This window comes from Spodoptera frugiperda, chromosome 10 (assembly GCF_023101765.2).
Source record: "Spodoptera frugiperda isolate SF20-4 chromosome 10, AGI-APGP_CSIRO_Sfru_2.0, whole genome shotgun sequence".
In the NCBI taxonomy this organism is placed as follows: domain Eukaryota; kingdom Metazoa; phylum Arthropoda; class Insecta; order Lepidoptera; family Noctuidae; genus Spodoptera; species Spodoptera frugiperda.
Genome location: NC_064221.1, coordinates 8,265,431 through 8,284,895, shown reverse-complemented (window position 1 = coordinate 8,284,895; position 19,465 = coordinate 8,265,431). Strand labels below are relative to the sequence as shown.

The 19,465-nt window shown below is 35.8% G+C and overlaps 1 protein-coding gene across 1 annotated transcript; it reads left to right on the top strand.

The window, feature by feature from the left end:
• Positions 1 to 1,205: 1,205 nt before the first annotated feature.
• LOC118277316 (ethanolaminephosphotransferase 1) lies at positions 1,206 to 18,154 on the top strand. The gene is made up of 9 exons (XM_050696551.1): positions 1,206 to 1,492; positions 2,803 to 2,871; positions 8,688 to 8,913; positions 9,341 to 9,494; positions 10,189 to 10,297; positions 11,066 to 11,223; positions 11,788 to 11,965; positions 12,559 to 12,735; positions 13,667 to 18,154. Exons 1-9 carry the CDS (start codon positions 1,436 to 1,438, stop codon positions 13,727 to 13,729), a joined length of 1,191 nt encoding a protein of 396 aa, XP_050552508.1. The 5' UTR covers positions 1,206 to 1,435; the 3' UTR covers positions 13,730 to 18,154.
• Positions 18,155 to 19,465: the final 1,311 nt, after the last annotated feature.

The window sequence follows — 19,465 nt, the reverse complement described above, 5'->3', positions numbered from 1 at the left end:
GTCGACAATCTCATGAGCTAAATCAAGATATTTACTGGCTTTATCTTTTTCAGCATTCACGAGATTCTCGTCATGTGGGATTGTAATATCTATAATTATCATTGTGACGGTGGCGATTGTCGCGCTGCTACTGATTCTATTCATGCATGATGCTATTCATTTATTAAAAAATATATATTATAAAAAGCATTAGCCCACCAGCAACGGGAGAAATCCAAGCTACCGGTCAGGGCTGACAGAGAGAATTTCCGGATAATACGCGCTGTGTCCAGAAGTACTGCTTTCTGAATTCGGCCCTTGATCCAACCATTTACTTAACGTTAGTCATTCAAGTCTTAGTCAAGGCTTTTGGTTATGAGGCCATTGGTAAATACGACTATCGGCACAATGATCGACAATCTCATGAGTTAAATCAAGATATTTACTGGTTTGATTTTTTGAGCTTTCACGAGATTCTCGTCATATGGGATTGTAATATTAATTCCACGGCTTGGTCTACCTATCACCACAATGTCAGGTTTGTTAGCAACAATAATTGTCCTGACTCCTGACTGTGATAATAGTTCGATCCCAATACAGTGTGACATCTCCATTTTCAAGAACTGGGTCAGGCAGGTACTTAAAATACGGCACTTCAGATTCAACAAGTTTGTGTTTCAAAACAAGTTGTTGATGAATAATCCTGGCAACTAAATTGTATCTATGCAAAAGTACTCTATAATTACAATGTATGTTTCTTACCAAAACATTTACTGCTTAAAGCTGAATTCATTTTGATTTAAATATGTGTCCTATTTATTAGGTAGGTATAGGAAGATTTTTTAGACATATCGTTAATTAATATTGTGATCATTGACGCCGATATTTTAATAAAAACGATTAAACTTGTATGACTTGTATTTGTAGCGGTGCTTCCGCGATCTTTTATCAGGTGAAGGTCAAAATCTTGACTTAGGAGGTCGAAACTTTGTATTATCGAGTGATTCAATAACATACTTCGAAAATAAGTAGTTGTAAGATAAAACAAGTCGAGAACACTACTGTGTTTCCTTGGGCTTCATTCTTAATCAAATTATTTTATTGTTGTAAGCCGATTGTATTGTAAGCGACGACTATCAACGACAATGCGAAGCGCATTTTCTCCGAAGCTAAAACAAGTTTTTATTTTTAAACGTTTTTAAAGCTAGCAATGTTTTCTAGTCTTTCTTTCAAGAACTGTCATCGGTCACGCCTTACTAGATCTGTCAAGTAAATGTCAACACGTTGAGCAAGCAAACCGCGACAGTGTCGTGATAGGAAACTCGTTTATTTTTTTAGTTTTTAATTATAAATAGACCTAAAATGTATTACGTAAAGTGCAAAAACTTGATCTATAATCAATAATACGTTTTTAATTTAGTATTTCATTTGTGTAGAATAAGTTAAAACAGTGAAAATGTTCAATTACAAGTACCTCAGCCGCGAACACCTTGAAGGGTTCGATAATTATAAGGTATGGGTGTTTCTATTTATTAAATTAGTGTTTTCCGCTATAAATAGTATTGCATTATGTTGCAGGATTATAGAATAAGGTTTTATTTACGTTTCTAGTGGTGTATTTTAATGATATAACCTTAAAGATATTGATTTTTTTTACGCAGCGCATATTCAGGAAGTTGTCGGTGTTATTGCCGCAGTATGATGATGTCTTAAACTTAAGTCGCATTAGATATTTATGTTCTATTTAATTTATGCGTTTGGCATCATTGTTTCTGGTCAATATGCTGTACACGAAACGTTTTTATTCATGCGAAACAAACACAATACACGCTCTAGTTTCGTGTGTTTACGTAGCTAAAAAAAAGTAAATGAATCATTTCTAAGTAGTTTTTAACTGGAATATTTGTGATGCTTTCTTGTGTAGAAATTGCAAGTCATATTTATACTTAATAAATATAATTATCATTCTTGATTTCGATTTCTTATCTCTTATTCGATCGTGATTTACGAAATTTACTTCTGTATTTTATCACAAAATAATTATCTGTTTTTACCTTTGCATGAACACAAAAATCTAAACCTCTATTTTGTCAATTCAATAAAAAAAATATACTTATAACATACCATACATAACTAGCCTAATAGTTAATATTTTTCTACATAACATTTGGCACACATAGATAACAAATAAAGTAATATGATCCACTGATCCAGTGCCAAAAGAGGTCAGTTTACTTTTTTTTAATTCACCACATTTGGCAATGTTTATCAGAGCGGCTTATTAGGCCATTCTCATTTATTATTGGAACATGAGAAACTTGTTTTATATAAATGCTAATCTTTTTATAGTGTCCTTGAACTATTAATAAGATAGGAAACATATTGAAACTATTTCCTCAATTGTAAATAATATGTTTTCTTTGTTTTAAATGCAAATATTAACTATATGAAATTTAAAAGTCCATAAAGTGTTAAAGTGATGCCTATTAATTGACAATTTTAATATTTGTTTAATTCCTGAATTAAATGACTGGTGTGTTCAGCACACACTTCAAAGAGCCATCAAACCAACAGATGGACAGTAGGGCTGATGCCTGATCCGGAGCTGCAGACTACCTAGTGGATCCACCAGGGTTGGGGCTTGAAAAGCAAGAGTAGGAATGGGGTTGTTTTTAGTCAGTAAGAGTCTGACACTCCCTTTCGCCTCACCCAAAACGAGAGAAGTCATTAGATGATGTTTCCCCCTTAAAAAAAAACTGCAGGTTTTTTTAAATTTTCTGATACTATTTCTACTAATACCTATTTCTTTCTTTCTGTTTTCAGTATATGGCCATAGACACCAGTCCCCTGAGTGTGTATGTTATGCATCCTTTTTGGAACAAAGTTGTAGAGGTGAGTTATAAATCTTAATGTACAATTTTTTCCTCAAAGGAGTCAAAGTGATTACTGAGTCATTGGATACCAGTATGTACCTAATTGAAAATGTAATGTGTAACTATATTATTATATTTTTATAATACCTATGCAGAGACACATACTAAGTTAACTAAAAAATCACTGTTTACTCATACATTAATGGAGAAAAGCTCTACTACTTTCGAGTCACAGAGGGACTCTTCATCATGAGCAACGTGCGCAGACGCGGCGACGTCGCGCAGCTTACTATGTTCGAGTAGGCTCTTAATATCTTATTAATCTTATTCTCCATTAATGCACCTGAGTAAACCATGATTTTTTAGTTAAAGATAATGTATGGAGGCTCATTAACATTAAACATGCAAATTCCTAACCGAATTAAAGTGTGTAAGCCCACGGGTGTGAAACTACATTTTCTTTTTAATTTGGAAATAATATTGTTTTAATTTTTATTATACAAGACACAACACCAAAATGCTTCATTGTTACCAGAATTTTAACAGTCAAGACTGAAACGTTATGCCTAACAAATAACTAGGTGGCAGTTACAAAACTCCCTCTTACTTTCTACAAAATCTTTCAGCAGTATTACTCCCAACTAGTTACTGTATAAAAAAACGAAAGTGAATTTCGTAGTTACGCTTTTACGCTTAAAATGCGAGACATTTTAAAAAACTTTACTAAATGAATACAGTGATAGATCTATGTCTCTGTATTACTTTAGACAGATCATGTATTCTATTTTCCGTATTTTATAGGAAGAATGATTACTTATATATTAACATCTTGTTTCCTTATTTCATCATCTCTCAAATGTCATATACATATTCTGTTCAGGCTTCAATATTGATTACAAAACTACATTATGTATTAGAAAATTAAATAAGATGGTGATAAGTGTATTTTTTTATGGTATAAACCGGTAAAGCATTCGTCGCCGCCCATGGACACCCGAAACGCCAGAGGCGTTACAAGTGCGTTACCGGCCTTTTGGGGGTTAGGAATTTAAGGGTTGTTAGGGAATCGGGAATTGGGAAGAGAGATAATTGGGCCTCCGCTAACCTCACTCACACAACGAAACTGCACAATTGGGGCGATGGCTGGGCAACTGGCTGCCGTGCAACGTGTCGCGGGTTCGATTCCCGTACGGAACAACTCTTTGTGTGATCCACAAATTGTTGTTTCGGGTCTGGGTGTAATGTGTATGTGAAATTGTATGTTTGTAAAGGCAACCACGACACAGGAGAAAATCCTAATGTGGGGCAACGTTAAAAAAAAAGCAACGTGGGCGTTGTTTCACGTCGGTTTTCTGTGAGGCCGTGCACATGGTATCACTCCGGTCGAGCCGGCCCATTCGTGAATCGTGCCGAAGCATGGCTCTCCCACACTTGTATTCTAATCTGCCATCAACAATAGTCATACATAGCTTACAAGCTTAACTATAGATACAAGTCGGTACAATAAAATTCACTTTCCACTCATAAAACGAGGAAACACAATGATAAGAGCCTCTATATATACATATATATATATATTTGCGTACAAAACAATAAACTAGTATCGTATGATTCCTTATCAATATCATCTAAGGTTATCGAAAAATTGCATGTTTATACAATTTCTATCTTATACTGTTGGATTAAGGTGGATTATTGTAAAGTGAGTGGTTATCATGGGTCATTGTTATTGAAACTAACTGGCTATTGTCACAATGTGTAGTTTGTCACGCAATGGTTTTGCCTTGAAGCGTCTTCTTGACTACACAGTTAATAGTTGGTCTACTATACAATTTTAATTGTAAAAGCTAGTTGGTAAACTGTAATCTTTACTAATATATAAAGCTATAATTGTATTACTCTAGATGTGGTATGTTAGTAGCTATGCTACGAAGATGTAATAGCTAAGCTGTGAAACTATGTGACTGTTTTCACTGATACTAAGCTATGTAGCTGTGCGAGGAAGATGCGCTCGAGTATGCGATGAATGGATAGTATAGAAGCCATACATAACACGCATCTTACTATATAAAAAACATAGCTAAGCTGAATCCGTTTCCACCAGTGCTATTCTATGTGTATCAATGAATATAATAGGTGGACGCCAAACGCCTCCACAGTAACGTAGCATAGCACATCTCTAATAGAAAAGCATCCTCATACACATATTTTTTCTATGAAACACGCCGGTAAACTAGCAGACGTATCACCTGATGGTAAGCAATCGACACCTGAAACACCAGAGGCGTTACAAGCGCGTTCCCGGCTTTTTGTGGGTTAGGAATTTAATGGTTGTTGTTCGGGAATCCGGGATTAAGAAGATTGGGCAGGAGGGATTTGGGCCTCCATATGTATAGAGAAGGCCCACAATGGACTATCACATACAGTTAATATTAATTAACTATACATAGTTCCACTTTTAAACATGGCTTAACTAAATAAATAAAGTGCTACTGTATATAATAAATTACTCATAACCACCTCCTTACATGATATTATCATGTCTATATCTACTTACACACACATACATGACATATATACATAACATAGTAGGTCACAATTTAAGATAATAATATGTTTTATCTGTTAAACAAAATTCACAAGGAAAATGATATCACGCGATAACTAAATTGAGATAGTAACGAATATAACTATGTGGGTAGGTTTGTATGCAGAGACGTATTTAATTATTTATGAACTTTGGGAATTAGTGGGCCCCGAAGATATGAAGGGGCCCCTATAATTGAATAGATTTAACAATATTTAAGTCCATGCTTTTTTGCAATGATGATGCAACGATCAGACGGGTCACCTCATGGTAAGCGATCAGCTAAGATTAAGATGTGACCAAGGAAGTCGCAGGTGTGTTGCCGGCCTTTTAAAAAGAGTATGCTCTTTTCTTGAAGGTTTGAAGCTCGTATCGGTTCGGAAATACTTCAAAATTATTTAAATGGAACTGTAGCACCTGTGACTCTTGAGCAACTGGTCTATGAACCGAGCTTAATATGCTGTTCAAGCAATGTGCACCTGTATCAGAACTGTTTAGTACTGTTTAGTTTTTTGTTTAATTGATTACATAAGTGATAAAAATTAAATCACGTTTATTACACTTTAAACCATTACGTTATGTAATGTACAATCAGAAGCTGTGATTTAAACTAATTTTAAACAAAATTCAACTTCAATTAGTGGGCCCATTCCCGTCCATCACGGCCCCCTCCCCAGCATAATCCATCCCTAGTTGCGAGTTATACTAATTTTAAACAAAATTAAACTTCAATTAGTGGGCCCACTTTCTTCCATCACGGGGCCCCGCAGCATAATCCGTCCCTGTATATATCTATAAACGAATAGCCTAATAAAATATTATCACATACAATTATCTGCAATGATTGCCTATTTTACGACGATTGTAAATCTCTACAATCAATACTCATTATAGGCACTTGTAGTTGATATTTTTATTGTATTTCTAATGCTATTATGTTGTTGTGATAATGCCTAGGTGTATCCGGTTTTGTATGACTCGTTAGTTTAGTAAGCGCAAATGTGACTACTGAATGACTAAGTTATTTCAGAATGAATTTTGCAATGTATAGGTACTTAGTTGAATTTTAGGGCATTGTTCATTCGGAACGGTTATAGGATTCCTACTCAAATCAGGGGTAGGAAGTAGAAACGGGGTGGTTTTAAGTCAGTAAAAGTCTGACACCTTCTCCCACCTTAGGAGGGACGAGTGTCAGACTTTTACTGATTGAATGATTTTCTCCTCTCAAAAAAAATGTATTGTTCATTCTTCAGTTATAGAGTTTGAATTTGCAAGGCTATTGCGGTACACTATCTACTATTACCGTTACAATTCTCTTGGTGTACGGTAATTGAGAAAAAACTGGCCGCATCCTGTACCCTGTCTTATTTTTTTTTTATACACTACTAGCTTTCCGCCCGCGGCTTCGCCCACGTGTAATTCGGTTATATATAGCGTTTTTTAATGATCTCGACAGGGCTTTTTCTTCCACAGGCTGAAATCTTGTTACAACTGGAATTAAATATAGCCTGTGTTACTCAGGGATGATGTAGCTTTCTAATGGTGAATGTTTGAAATCGATTCAGTAGTTTCGGAGTTTATCGATTACATGTGTAAACAAACAAACATATAAAAAAATAGATTGTTCCTCTTTATAATGTTAGCTTAGATCAGGACGTTTCGTCGTAAAACGTTTCGACGAAAGTATTTGCGTCTGATAGTCATCATCCCATGTGAATGAGCTGATGATGGAAGGTACAACTCCTCAACGGTTAGGAGTTGAAAGAAAATTCTTACGAAGTTATACGTACATGTGAGGCTATTAGGTTGACCTGATAATAAAAAGTAAATCTCATTAACGTTAAGAATTTAGGTGAAAATGGATGCGGACAAATTTCGTCTCTTCACTTGTTTCCTTTTAGCTGTTTGTATGGGTAGTGTTAACACAAAATAGGGATTTAAAGGCGTGATGTTATTAATGTTATGCATGTATGTACATAATTATGTATGTTATTATGTATGTTAAAGAGACGACTGAAAGTTGTCATACAAAGTCTTTTTTTTTAAGGATGGGAAATCATCAAATGACCTCTCCCGCTCTGGGTGGAACGGAAGGGAGTGTCAGACTTTTACTGACTAAAACCCACCTCGTTCCTTTAGTTGCCCTTTGCGTTCCAGGGCCACGGTATCTCGTTAGAACTTTCCCGCAGCCCCGGCTCAGTTTATCCCGTTTCCCCCCCTTGGGGGTTGACATTTCAAAAATCCCTTCTTAGTGCTCACTTATGTTACTAAAGGAACCTCTGTTCAAAATCTCAGACTCCTATACCGAGCGGTTTCGGCTGTGCGTTAATAAATCAGTCACCCAATCGCACCCCTAAATCACGATTGGAGGGTAGTTTGAAAAAACTTATAATGTCAAACATATTTACTTGCCTATGTACGTGTTCATGCCAAGTTTCAAGTTTATAAACCCAAGGAATAAGATTTTTCATAGAAACGTTTTTACCCCTTTCCCCCCCTTGGGGGTTGAATTTCCAAAAATCCTTTCTTAGTGCTCCCCTACATATCCCAAGGAACCTACATTCCAAATTTCAGCTGTCTACGACCAGTAGTTTCGACTGTGCGTTGTCTGTCAGTCAGTCAGTCAGTCAGTCACTCAGTAACGGAAGAGTTTTATATATATAGATTTATCGTATCATTATCATCAGCCAGAAGACGTCCACTGTTGAACAAAGGCCTGCCCCTTAGTCCTCCACGTAGATTGCCAAGCCGCCACCTGCATCCACTGGCTCTCCGTAACTCTAACAATATCGTCGGCCTATCTAATGGATATGTTGTATAGTCACATACAAAATATAAACATAGAAAGTTGAGAAATTGATACAGCTGAAATACACGCGATATTATTACTAGTAGAACATTGAATTACATAAGACCATATTGAAAGTCGTTAGATTTTCACAAACGAATATAATATATACATATAGTTCACATAATAGGTTTTGCCACAACTTACATAGACTATCTATATAGAATATCCCTAGAATATTATAGCATTAACTGCCGAAACAAAAGTGTTGAAGGCAAATCCTCCGCTAAGCGTCGGAGTGTCTGACGTGGCGGTTAAGGTAATAATTAATAGACAACAATTTTAAGTACTATGATAGACATACCAACAGACCGACCAAAAATTTAACCTACGCACACCTCTATCTTTCACGTCGGATAAAAAAAGGTTAGCTTTAATATTATCTTCAAATCTTTTTCAGTTCGTACCAAAATGGGTGGCACCCAACGTATTAACGTTCGGCGGGTTTTTGCTCGTCGTACTGAACTTCCTACTTCTCTCGTACTACGACTACGAGTACTACGCCGCCAGTACGCCGCTGTACAACGAGACCGTCACCGAGTCGCCTTTGAACGGCCATGTTGAAGTAATACCGCAGTCCTTGTGGTATTTCATTGGGATTTTCTTGTTCTTGGCTTATACTTTGGGTAAGTGAAAAGTTACATTTTATTAAGCAAATAAAAATGGGTTGCTTGTCTATTTTGGACGGACCATATAGCAGAGGTGATCATTGACAACATTTACATGACATCTGGTTGGATTAATGGGGTCTATATTTTTATGATAACTTTCGTGAGTCGGGGGGGTTTATATTATTAAAATAATAAAGGAAAGCAACATTTGACGCACGAAGCACGGTTGGTGCGGTGGCTGGGCAACCGGCTGTCGCATAACGTGTAGCAGGTTCGATTCGCGCACGAAGCAACACTTTGTGTATGTGAACTTATGTAGCTTGTAGACCACGACACAGATAGATTATGCTCTGGAATAACATATAGACCACTTTTAAGCCTACGCGAACGCAGCCGAAGCCGCTGGTGGAAGCTAGTAATCATTATTATTATCCTATTCCAGATGGTATTGACGGCAAGCAAGCCCGTCGCACTCAGACCTCAGGTCCACTCGGAGAGCTGTTCGACCACGGCCTAGATTCATACACAGTATTCTTTATACCTGCCTGCCTGTACTCCATATTCGGCCGGCTAGACTACTCTATACCGCCTATCAGGTAATACTAATTTTACTACACCTTCTATACGAATATTATAAAGTTGAGGAGTTTGTTTGTTTAAACGCGCTAATCTCAGAAACTACTGGTCCGATTTGAATAATTCTTTTTGTATTGGATAGCGCATTTATCGAGGAAGGCTATAGAGTAAATCATCACGCTATGACCAATAGGAACCGAGCACAGCGAGCGAAACTGCGCGAAAGTAACTAGTATATTATAAAAAATCTAGAAATTAAGCTGTTTACTTTCAATACTACGATTTCACGTGTGTGTATCAGATTTTGTTTCTGACTCGATCAATCTTTTGACGATATTATTCTTTGAGTCCGAAGTCTGAAAAGTGTTAAGCCTGCGAAAGCCATGCTTCGACACGAATGGGCCGGCTCGACCGGAGTGATACCACGGCCTTACGGAAAATTGACGTAAAGCTACGCTTGTTTTTTGTTTCGTTTTGTGAGTGAGGTTACCGAGGGCCCAATTACCCCCTATCTAGTTAACTAAAAGACAAATAAAATACAAATTCGCGCTCTACTCAGCTACAGGGAGTATAGTGAGTCAGGGCCCATGCGGTTAGGGTCATGGGCCCTGACGTACAGACCTTAATCCAGCCCTGTATTCCTTAAAAACGGACCTGTTTCACTAAAACAAATAATATTGTCATTAAAAACAAATAACTATTTTATTTTCTCAGAATATACTACGTGATGTGGAATCTCCTGCTGAACTTCTACATCAGCCATTGGGAGAAATACAACACCGGCGTGCTGTTTCTACCCTGGGGATACGACTTCAGTATGTGGGTGAGTGAAACTCAAATATTTTCCAATTATTTTCGTAACAACTATTAGTAACAAGCTACCTCGCTGGGCGGGTGGTCGCAAGTGTTACCTTGCGACAAGGGGTCTCGGGTTCGAAAATTTCTCAGTAGTAACACGGAGCCTGGAATTGTGCCCAGTATATGGCAATAGGCTTACCCCCTATTACATGGGCCTTATAAAATAAATGGTAAAAAAGGTGTACATTGTATAGCTATAGCGGCATTACGATGCCGTAATGCGCACCTTTCCGGGGATAAAAGGCGTGATGTTGCTTTTAAAGCCATCCTCAATCAACGAGCTTACTCCTCTTTCGTTTCAGCTATATTGATCAATGATCAATGGTTTGCTAGAATCATGACAGATAGAGACAGTGGAAAGTCACCATTTGTCTCTGTCCAGCCCACGACTCCCTGATAGAACCATGTTACAGAAACCAATGAAATATTTATTTTGCTAAATCAACTTAAAATCACGGTTTTCTCACGTAAATTAATGGAGACCAACTCTACCAGTTTTGCGTCATAAAAGGACTCTTCATAATGAGTAGCGTGCGCAGACGCGGCGACATCGCAAGTATATATGTCGACGGGTAAAACTAGTAGACGTTTCTCCGAAGTATTACGTGAGCAAACCATGATTTTTGGTTAATTTTGTATGTCCCACTATAGTTATTATAAAAATATTTATTTTTCTAAACCAAATAATTACTACACTAATTAATTACAACTATGTAAATAATTGATCTTGCAGGCATCAACAGCGTTCTTCCTATGGACGGGTGTGAAAGGCACGGGTTTCTACAAGAAGTATATATTCGCCGGGTACACATTAGCGAACGTCTTTGAAGTATTAATCTACGCCACGGGAGTCGTCACCAACTTACCGGTCGCTCTCTATAATATTTTCAAGTTAGTATTATTACATAGTTTAATAACTAACGAACCGATACGACCTTCAAATCTTCAAGAAAAGAGCGTATTCCTTTTTAAAAGTCTGGCAACGCACCTGCGACTCCTCTGGTGTTGCTGGTGTTCTTGGGCGGTTCTGATCACTTACCATCAGGTGGTCCGTATGCTTGTTTACCTCATATTCGTTAAAAAAAGATGATTGATTCTCACGTTAAAGAGTGGACGGAGCGCATAGCTTGTAGAAGTAACAGCCAATGCGTTAAATGTAAACATTTAACTATTCATTGCACTTATATGTACTCATTTAAATTAGTAAATTCCTAACACCCAAAAGGCCGGCGATTGACTTGCCAATCGTCTATGTCCAAACTGCGGACTACCTAACGGGTTTACCGGGGCTCCGGCTCGAAAAGCAGGAGTAGGAACGGGGTGGTTTTAAGTCAGTAAGAGTCTGACACTCCCTCTTACCTCGCCCTGGCATGAAAAGTCATTGGATGATCCCCCCCCCGGCCCTTAATAAAAAGTCGCCTATATCCACCACTTGACTAATATTTTTTTTCACAGGTCATACAAACTGCGCACAGGCAAGATGCGTTCGACAACGGAGGCGTTGCGCCCCCTGTGGTCGTTTGTAACGATGTTGGTGGTCTGCTCCGTGTGGGTGCACAAGTCGAGCCGACTGCCCGAGTACGACCTCAGGGTGTTGTTCCTTCTCATCGGGACGCTGTTCAGTAATGTTGCTGTAAGTATTATTATTACTGGCTTTAGACCTCCCATTAATGCACCAAAAATCCATTGCCAGACCATGGGTTTCCTCAATATACACAATATACGAGGGTTTGTCGTAATCTCCTGCTTCATCAGGCGGGTTGGAGATCGCAGTATGCACTCATACGTCTAAATATCTCTTTTAGTCTAGTCTTCTTTTTAATCCCGTCTCCTCCGACCCAATCCCCTTCCCTCGTCCCCCGTCCCCCATCCCCCAACCCCTCTAGTGTAACAGGGTCTCAGTGCTGTTTAACAAAGTGTAGCTGTAACCTAGCTGGTTGGTAGATACTACAAGCATCACCTACTTCGATTACATACTTCTTTAGTTTTTATAGTAACGGACCGGAAGGAAACCCTATCTCCATTGCCCTCCTATTCCCCTCAAAAAAAACGCTCCCCCACTGGCACGGCACTTGTAACTCCACTAGTGTGAAGTTTCGCTGATTACTTGGATTGCTCACCATCACGCGATCCGTCTGCTTAATCGTAACACCACCACCCATATGCGCATACCTAATGATTAACTGACAATGACCTATATTTATCAATATTGTCTGTCTGTCACAGTGTCGCCTAATAGTAAGCCAGATGAGCAACCAGCGCTGCGAGTCGGTGAACGTGTTGCTCTGGCCGCTGTCGGCGGCGGCCGCCCTGTCGCTGCTGCAGCCGCAGTACGAGCCTACCGCCTTCTACGGCGTCACCTTACTCACTGTACTCGCGCATATACACTACGGGGCTTGTGTTGTGAGTATTTTTTGTTATATTATATTTACTTTTTAAACTTAGTTCTGTATGAAGGAGATGGAGAAATGAACGCGATGCCTATAAAAAGGATTGGCCACAGAAAGCTTTTTTTTTGTGATAAATGGGCTGACGTTTGGCCGCTATCTCGCCTGATGGTAAGTGATGATGTGGCCTACGATGGAGCACGTCTGCCCATTAGCAACCTATTCACTCGGGCTTTGAAGACACCCAGGTTATACCCATCACGAAACACAGATTCCGGCAAGGAGTTCCACTCCCAAGCAGTTCGCACAAGGAAGCTTAAAGCGAAGCGCTTCGTGCTTTACGAAGAGAGGAGTGGAAGGATGCTAGGGAGGCCTTTGCCCTGCAGTGGGATGACCATGGCTGAAAATAAATAAATTACTTCATACATGTTTTATCCTACTAATATTATAAATGCGAAAGTTTATGAGTATGGATGTTTGTTAGTCTTTCACGTCAAAGCAAATGAAGGGATCGTGATGATATTTGGAACAGGTGTAATTATGGGAACGCGGGCAAAGCTGCTGGTAGGAGCTAGTACCTAGCACTGCACTATGCAGCATTATTTTATTTGGATAATCAGAAATAAGAGGCTTTTAGCACTAAGCACAAATGGCTACCCAATTTAAATGACAATTTCATACCCTATTACTGAGAATTTTGAAATTAAAATAGCAAAAATACATAAACTCATGCCTGTCTGCCGTGGGGGTAGGCAGAGACAATGGAACGCCAATTGCTACTAATCTTACATACCTCTTTCGTTTCCTCAACAGTATTTTTATTTATGCAACTCGTCAGTTGGCCTTTCTTTAACATATTACCATTCTGATCTCTATACATCCGTCTAAGGCGCCCTCTACCGACCAACTTTGTATTCACTCAACTTCAATCACCTTTCACTCCACAGGTACGTCAAATGTGCGATCACTTCAGAATAAACTGTTTCTACATAAAGCAGAGGTCAGATTGACTCTTAGACGACAATGCGTGTTAGTAACATAACATTAAAATACAGGTCCCATCAGTAACTTAACAACATCATGTACACTCGGCCTTACATAACCTAAACTTAACAATGTGGGGACTAGATTATTTTAAAAATGTCACTAGCAAACCCCGCGACCTCCGTTTTGCCACAAAGAGTTTCTCTGTTTTCCTGCTTTTCTTTTAAATTTTAACTTTTAAACGAATGCAAAACCGTAGAAATCGGTTCCAGCGTTCTTTAGGAAGGAAACCCCGACTTATTTTTATATAACAGATTAGAAAACTTGAAACGGGATATTTACCACGTTGCCATGTTTATTAATTTCTATGAGTTTCGAGTTCATCCGTGATCATGGCGCTTGCATCAGTGCCGAATAATCGGAAACTCATATAAATTAATAAACGTTTTAAGTTCTAATGATATTGTAAGTGACCATGTCAGTTTAAAAGGTTATATTTAAAAAATATTATATTATATGTATTTAAGGTTCAAATTATTAATTAATATTTGACTGTTGTTTACTTATAATATCGTCTCGGACCAGTGACAAGGTTTCCACACTGTTGGCGATAGTGTAAGGCGCTCTTTGCAAGACTCTAAATCTCAGTGGCGCCATCTGGTCATAACAAAAGATAAATATTATTTGATACCAGTGAAATATTCAAAATCGTAGTTTGGAAAAACTGTTGCTCTTTAAAATAATCTAGTTTCCATAATTACATCACATTGGGCTGTTTATTTTGTTATTAAAAAAATATTTTGATAGTAAAATAAACATTCAAAACCACAATAGAACTGCTTACTAGTAATAAATACTGTTCCTTCAATTAATTAAAAAAAAACTCTAGTTATAGAAAAACAGAAAGTACATTATGTTGTTATTATTTTAAAAGAAAAAAATGTTATGTTATTTTTATAAGGATTGTACACACAGGAGATAAGTATATTTTATGAAATAATCGTACATACATTCAACGTTACATACATACATTAAATACATATTCAAATAAAAGTATAATATTTGCTATAACATTTTGTGTAACTGTCATCTGTCACTTTGACATATTGGTTTTTTTAATAGTTTTTTTCACAAGTCATAGTCAACCTTTTTTCATAATTATGTATTGTTTTTTGTGCCAATGTGTACGTCTTTATTTTAAAGGGTTTATAACGCGCATTGTCCTTTGATTATTTTTGTGAAAATCCGGCCTTAACTGGTTTATTTTTGAGGACTTTTGAAATCAAGTTCTTAATTTTTTATGTTCTTAAGTTTTTACTTGAGTGTGAATCAAAAATGTTTTAAGTATTAACAGGTTGTCTGTCTTTTTCGGTATTTTTTTACCTAAATAACCATTTTTTTTTAAGTTGAGGAATGAGTCATTTAGTTCGTTTTGTTTATGTAATTTCTACCTAGTGTTTTGAAACAAAATCTCCGCAAGATCTGTAAATTAATTTAGGTAGCATTAAACTTATTTATTTTTCCGTTTATTTGGTGAAATCGAAATCAGTTGTTGAATTAGTTGTTTCAAAATTACGAAATATGTACTTTAGAATTTATAAAATTATTTTTTGTTTAACTCATTCCTCAGTTTTTATTATATGTACCTTATTAGTGAACAACCTTATAAGAAAATGAGAACCTTCTCCTTTTTGGGAAGTCCGTTCAAAACTTTTTAACCGACTTTACAAAAAGAGGAGGTTGTCAATTCGAGTGATGTTTTTTTTTCTTGTAAGGTTAGGACATCAATAAAGTAAGAATTTACTATTTTACTTTTGTTAGTCGACCAAGTTATTTTTTTAGTGATATTTGGTTTTAATTATTTAGTATACCTACATCAATAATTTCAACTACAAAATTGCCGTTTCATAGCGGCCATTTCATAAGAAAATTAAATAATTGAAATTAAAATATTTTATTTTATAATTTAGTTTGTAAGTGAAAAATGAGATTTTAAGCAAAATGTCGCATTTTTTTCTTTATTTTTAGCGTTATATGTGTAGCACCGCCTTATTAAGCAATTAGATGTCGTTTTGTATATTTCGTCTTTAACATAAATTAAATTTAAATTATTCAGTATTTTTTAACCAAAATTATTGTACCTATGTCTTTTCAAATTCCAAAACTACTAAAATATACCTATGTCTAAAACATTTCCAAAAAATAAGACTATTAACATAGAAAAATTCCTTTAAAAAATCAATTTGAAAAAATGTATTGTTTAGTTAAAATTCTAACCTATTTTAATGTTTGTTTTACTAACAAATTATAAATATTTTTACTCCCAAACTTACTAACGAATGCTGGTACCTTCAGTATTAAGTGAATAAACCCACCAGTTAAACCTGTAATATTATTTAAACCTCCTATTTTAATCAAAAAGATTTCATATATGTTTTAATCAAAATTATTTGTTGAATAAAATGGATATATTGTATTGTAACCAAACTACTACACTACTACTACAAAAAAAACCGTACATTTACGATAATTATTGAGCATTCTACTATTTATTCCAATTGCTAAACATCAATGAAACAGTTTAAAATCATAAAGCTACCGTAAGATGTCAGTTTTTTCTTAAATCATTCATATTAACGGTCATTTTTATACAAAAAACATCATGTTTTTCTTTAGATAGTTTTTTTTTTTTATATAACTTCACAATAATATTGAATAATATCGGCTATATACTACTCATTTTCTTATTTAATACTCATATATTCGTCCCATGTACAAGTAGCTGCGTAGCTCTGTAACTGTGTAGCACAATAAAGGTAAGCGTCCGCATCGCACGCATCGTACGCATTCCGTATGACGTCATCGGTACGCATCGCATGTAGGCATTGCCGATGATGCGGTCCGTACGATGCGGATCAGTGGACGCAGTTGTATGAGTTTCCATACAAGACAAACAAAAAGCCGTTGCATGCGATGCGTACGATGCGGATCTGTGGACGCTTACCATAATTGACCAATCCAAGGAAACATGAATTAAAACATCAAATATTTTATTTTGAACTTTATTGACTATGAGTTATGCAAGTGAAAATTTATTTTAATACATAAGTAATAAGGTCTATATTGCAATGTGAGTTATAACCAGCAATAAGTACGAGATTACGATAATAAAATCATTACAAAATAAAGTGCCTGACATTTAGTAAGGTAGACACTAGACATCCATAGTACGCTTTCAGCTAGGTTTAGACTTAGGTCAAACATAAATTAATACCTAGGTAATTAAAAATAGTTGTCTTCATTTTATTGAAAAAAAAAACATAAGTCTCTTATTCTATCCGCACTCACGACACAGAAGAAAATCTTAGTCTGAATTCATCTTTTAAATAATTTTGCGGTAATAACATCATGAGTTACCTAAAGTATGGTAAAAAGAATGGATTTATCCTGCTTTTTTTGTCGATATTCTTACTAAATATGACACAATTACTAACCCTCTTATAAATATACCTAGATCCAATATCTAATAAATAAGTTACTAACAGAAAAATCGACTATTTGACTTTTCTTTCACCATTTTTTTAGGGTTGGTCCCATTATGAAAAATGGTTCTAGATGATTATTGCGAAAAAATAACCCCCTGTGTAATGTCAAGTTTATTAAAAGTTGTATAGCTTCGTTTTCTAGATATATTTGTACTATTTGTAGTCGATTATGTTTATTTATTTTTAAATTGTACCATTTCTTTCAACATTATGTAGATAGCTTGAATTGGCTGACCATGATCAGTCAGATAAGATTTAAATGGATCAGTGCATAATAGAATCAATCAATTATACTTACCTACATTCTAAGTAAAAAGCTTGTCCAAATTGAACCTTTGCTTCAAGGAACCAATCTACACTATGAGAGTTTTAAGAAAAAAACATAGTTTCAATTTTGTATACTTCAGGCCTTGTGGTATGTACGATTTTACTGCGCCTCAATAAAATCGGAGAAAATGTGACAGCGGGGCTTGTATTGTTGTAAGAAATTAATAAGTTTCTCTCAAGACCGTGGTAAGTGGCCGTTTTACAAAAAAAAAAAAAAAACCTAGTTATTCGGTGAACTAAAGTTTGATAAAAATGGCTTTGTTTAAAATCTGCAACTCTGTGTAGTGTTGGTTCCTTCTTGCGTAAAAGTCGAATGAATAATTTTCTATCTACATGGTGTTGGAAAAATGTGAAGCCATTTTATGATTTTATTAATTATATTAGCCAGACTGTCTAAATTTAATGTTTTTGGTATATAAGTCGTGTGTTGTAAATTAGAAATTAAATTAAGTGGAGATTGTGTCTAACTTGATATGTTTGGGACCAGCTTTAGTTTTACATGTTGATTAAATGGAAATTACACTTACAATAAATTGTACATGAGATTTAAAGTGGAGATTCAATTGTAGTTTTCTAGTAGGAACACAATATTTATATAGGGTGACTGGTAATTAGTGAACGATATTTAAACATGTGATTGTACTCGTGATTATAAACAACTTTCCCAAAGAAACTATTTTTTATACTCATTAGTTTTATCACAATAATAAAACAACATTTCGTGCTTTCGCATGATCAGCTGTTAGCGGCGAGGCGCCCGCGCCCGCATTGGCGGAACACTAATAACTAGGTACTCGTATTTTGGAACTTTACTTACTTTACTTTGTTATTGTATAAAAATAAAACTAATGAGTATACAAACAAAGTTTCTTTGGGAAAGTTGTTTGTAATCATGAGTACAATCACGTGTTTAAATATCGTTCACTAATTACCAGTCACCCTATATAACCTCATTGTTTTGTCCACTGTAATGTTGTTTTAAAAAATCTTTCACAATAAGATATGGTTCCTTTAAATGGACTTTAAACTACTAACACTTATTTTATGTTTAACAATTAAAAATAAACTCACGCCTTTGCCCTTTAAGGCCTTAACAAAATACTACTAATTTTGTAAATTAAATATAAATTAGTTTTTACATACATATAAGGTGTTCTAGAATTATCTGCCACAGCTTTAATGAAAGGTAGTGTTGTGTTTGAAGATCACAATCATCAAGAAATTTCGTACCCCGGATTAGTTAATTCAATTTGAGAACATAAAGAAGTTAAATAAACATAAACTCTACGATGCGATGAAAACAATTGCTATCAAATTGTTTGAAGCGACAGAAATAGTGGAAGAGACAGCTCTTTCATAAAAAACTCGTAGATTTTTATATGAAAAAAAATTACTCATCAGTAATTGATATTTACTATTGTAATCTTCCAACACATCCCTACATATATTAAAGCCGTGGCAGATAATTTTAGAACACCTTGTATACCTTATCAAACGTTCTTCCAATACTATCAGCTTCGCGGACCTTTGCTTTATGCCGTAAAATAAAAAAAAATATAAAAACTAATTTATTTTTAATAATAATAGTTTTAGATATTGAACGAAGTGGTAGGGTGAACTCCGACTTGTGTAAGCGAATTTAACCCTACTGCTTTAAGTAATAAAATCCGCTTTTCCGCGGCAATAAATACAATTAAGACGGACTGATTGTGCCAGGGTAATGTGTACCTTAAAGCGACGATAAACTGCGTACATTTGAGCAAAATCCCGTAAACTGATAAAAAATTTGTATGGTCTAATAAATAGATGTTAAGGTAAGATTTTGAGAGAGATTGTAAAGGGAAGCATATCTAGCTTACATTTCGTAATTGTTTTTTTTTTATTATTATA